Source organism: Ochotona princeps, chromosome X (assembly GCF_030435755.1).
Source record: "Ochotona princeps isolate mOchPri1 chromosome X, mOchPri1.hap1, whole genome shotgun sequence".
Taxonomy (NCBI): Eukaryota; Metazoa; Chordata; class Mammalia; order Lagomorpha; family Ochotonidae; genus Ochotona; species Ochotona princeps.
The window spans coordinates 66878497-66881679 of NC_080865.1; the positions used below are offsets into that span (position 1 = coordinate 66878497).

The 3183-nt window shown below is 51.7% G+C and overlaps 1 protein-coding gene across 3 annotated transcripts; it reads left to right on the top strand.

Annotated features, from left to right (window-relative positions):
• The first annotated feature begins 1146 nt into the window (after positions 1–1146).
• TCEAL2 (transcription elongation factor A like 2) lies at positions 1147–2976 on the top strand. 3 transcript variants are annotated; one of them, XM_058658449.1, is made up of 3 exons: positions 1147–1278; positions 1799–1915; positions 2207–2976. In XM_058658449.1, the coding sequence occupies exon 3, from the start codon at positions 2228–2230 to the stop codon at positions 2807–2809; it is 582 nt and encodes a 193-aa protein (XP_058514432.1). In that variant the 5' UTR covers positions 1147–1278; positions 1799–1915; positions 2207–2227; the 3' UTR covers positions 2810–2976. The 3 variants fall into 3 exon arrangements, with proteins under 3 accessions (XP_058514432.1, XP_058514433.1, XP_058514435.1); XM_058658450.1 differs by having other exon boundaries at positions 1799–1870; XM_058658452.1 differs by lacking the exon at positions 1147–1278 and having other exon boundaries at positions 1691–1870.
• The last annotated feature ends 207 nt before the right edge of the window (positions 2977–3183 follow it).

The window sequence follows — 3183 nt, forward strand, 5'->3', positions numbered from 1 at the left end:
AATTATTTGTGTTAAGAGGTGTTGATGCTGCTACTTCTTCCAATTATCATGCTATAAACATCCAAAATGTATGACAGTGTAAGACAAATAGCAGACAAGATCAGGGGGAAACAAATGATAAATTGTCTGTGACATCCATATGGGAAGTACATGCTGAGCTATCGTGCTGTGGGACATAAATTACATGTAGATGCATACACCCCACATATTTGCACACATCAATTCATCTACATATATAAATATATACATGGGAATGAGTGTCACTGGGGTATACAAATGCAATATTGGTGATTTCCTACTTTTCTGATTGGGTGAGGGTTTCATAATGTGAAAGAAAAAGCAGTAAAACAGAAGGGGAATATGGAAGGGAAGGGACAAAAAAAAAAAAAGGAAAAGAACAAACACGGGTCAATGTTAAGAGCATGCTCTCTACCCAAGCATGATGATGAATGTGTGCCTCTGAAGTCCATATTCAGATATGTTTTAATGCTTTTCTACCTTAGCTTTCTAACAGTCTCTCTTGAGAAAGGCCAAATTCTGAATGCGGAGAGAGGACAATGAAGAAAACAAGAAAGGAGTTTTGAAGTGGGGAACAGACTTGAAGTCTTCACAGGGGCATTGAGGCAGGAGGGAAAAACGTGCGCATGCACATCTGGAAGTCATCGGTACTTAGAAATGGGTGAGATTATTAAGGGAGAGAGAACCCCGTAGTCAGGAGAAAGGCGGCCCAGGAGAGAACCACAAAGAACAGCATCACTCAAGGGGCAGCTTAGCTTTCTGACAACAATCACAGAGCAGAGCTCTGGACACAGGCAATGGTCTTCCTGAAAGCAGACTATGGGATTCGGAAGCCAAGCCTCTTGGCAAAGTCAGAAATGCTCTCTGTTGGGCTGTCACACCTAGTGATGTTGGGCAAATGAGGGAAATGCTGTGGGAGCACGGTGTGAGATTCACTATGTAAAGCACCCGGGATCATGAAGCCTCTCCCTTTTCTTCTAAGACACAACTTAAGGGTTTCTTCACAAGCCCATTCTGCACAGTTTTCCGGTGAAAGTGAAGTCGGTTTTGGCGGAAGGGGTGGGGGATTGGTTAGAGAGAGGCTAGCTCCAGTGACGCAACACTCATGTGACCATCCAGCCACCAACCTGGGCATCAAGTTTCTGCGCCTGTCTTGCTGTCCAGTGCCCGGCGCCGCAAAGAACCCTTTCCCTGAGGTGTCTGAGCTGCTAGCAAGTAGCAAAAGCTCCAGGAGGTGCAGGCTGTCCCGCGTGCCCACAGGTCAGTGTGGAGGCTGGCTCTGGCGCAGACCCAGGACACCAGTGCAGGTGGCCAGGGAGGGGATCCCTGGCGCAGGGAGGGGTCGTCGGGAGCAGGGGGCAGCAGAGCAGGCGGCGCGGGGCCGGAGGCGGGGGCCCGGGGTCTGGGTGGCAGCTTCTGGTCCTCGCCCCCCAAACCCCATCTTGCTGGGGCAGGCTGGGGAGGGGGGAGTCCCGCAGTGCGACAGTGAAACGCAAGTACCTGGGGACGAGATCCTGCAGCCTCTGCGCCTCTGAAGACGCACAGACCTGAGCGAGAAGTGGGCGGTGGCGCAGGCGCTACCCGCGGAGGAGGCACCAGCGCCACCCAGAGCTCGGCCAGCATCCCGATTTGGCGTCCGCGGCCTGGAGAGAAATGGCGGCTGGGGTGCGGGGGAGGCAGAGGAGAGAGGCATAGGGTGAGGAGGCCCGGATTCTGCCCAGGACCGAGGCCTCGCGAGGCCACGGAGCGCGCAGCTCCTGCCCCTGTGCCCTGCCTGCAGGTCTGCGTGTCATTGGTTCCCAGCACCTCTTGAAGCCAGAGAGCAGGAGCAACCTGTGAGGACCCCCTGCAGGTCAGTGGCAAGGGGAGGCCTGGAGGAGACCCAGAAGGGTCGCTGGTGAGCAGGGCCCTGTCTGGTCCGAATGCGGGTCCCACCACCTGAGCCCCCTCTTCTCCACCATTCAGGAGTCCTGTCCCGATGAGATGGATTGGAGCAGGTGGCAGCCTTTCAGGCCCTTGGTGGCTCAGACATGAGGGGCAAGGAGTGGGCAGAGGGCACATCTGGAGGACTCCCCTACCCCAGGGGGCGGGATGCAAGCAAGTTGGATGTGCACCTGCTGTGTGTGTCCCCACCTCCTGAGTCTCCCCTGTGTTTGTCTCCTCCCCTCTGCCCCTGCCCTCAGCCCAGGAGAAGGAAGGTCGTCTCACCATGGAAACTCTGTACACTGAGGACGAAGGCATGCCCTCCAACCAAGGAATGACTGAAAGCAGACAGCCACAGGCTTCGGGAAATCCAGAGGCAGCTGGTACTCCGGAAGACAAGGACAAACTCGGGAATAAGGGAAAGACAGAAGTTAAGCAAATGCTCCTGGATAAGGGGAAGCCTGAGAGTGAGGGAAAGGCCAAGGAAGGGGAGCCGGGGAGTGAGGGAACCGCAAAAGAGAAGGGTTCCGCAAAGCTGGAGCCAGAGCCCAGGGCTGCAGAAAAGCGCCCGGCCGAGGACGATGTACCCAGGAAAGCCAAAAGAAAAACCAACAAGGGGCTGGCTCAGTATCTCAAGGAGTACAAAGAGTCCATACACAATATGAATTTCAGCAATGAGGACATGATAAGAGAATTCGACAACATGGCTAGGGTGGAGGATGAAAGGAGAAAATGCAGACAGAAACTGGGAGCTTTTGTGTGGATGCAAAAAAATTTACAGGACCCCTTCTACCCAAGGGCCCCAACCGATATCAGGGGTGGCTGCAAGGCCCCACGAAGGGACCTTGAAGACATTCCTTATCTGTAGTGCCCCTGCAGGCATTTGTCACATCTTGTCTTTTAACCTTCCGCTAATTCTTGGCTTTAGATGTACTGTTACTCAAATGCAGCACTCCTGTTTGCACGGCGAATTTGCACCATCGGCATTACAAAGATGTCATGATTCTTGGAAAAATAAAGCAAAGATGGCTCAAGTGCTTGTTTATTTTTTCCTAACAAAAAATGCAGTTATTTCACCAAATAATTTAAAAAATCAAAAAATGTGCCATAAATAAAAAGGGGGCTTACGAATGCAATGAAGACATAATTCTTATCAGAACTTAAAATGATAGGTTAAACATACTACTTTTGATATATCTGGAAGAATCATCCTGTAATACTACAGATGAATGGTTCTAATCA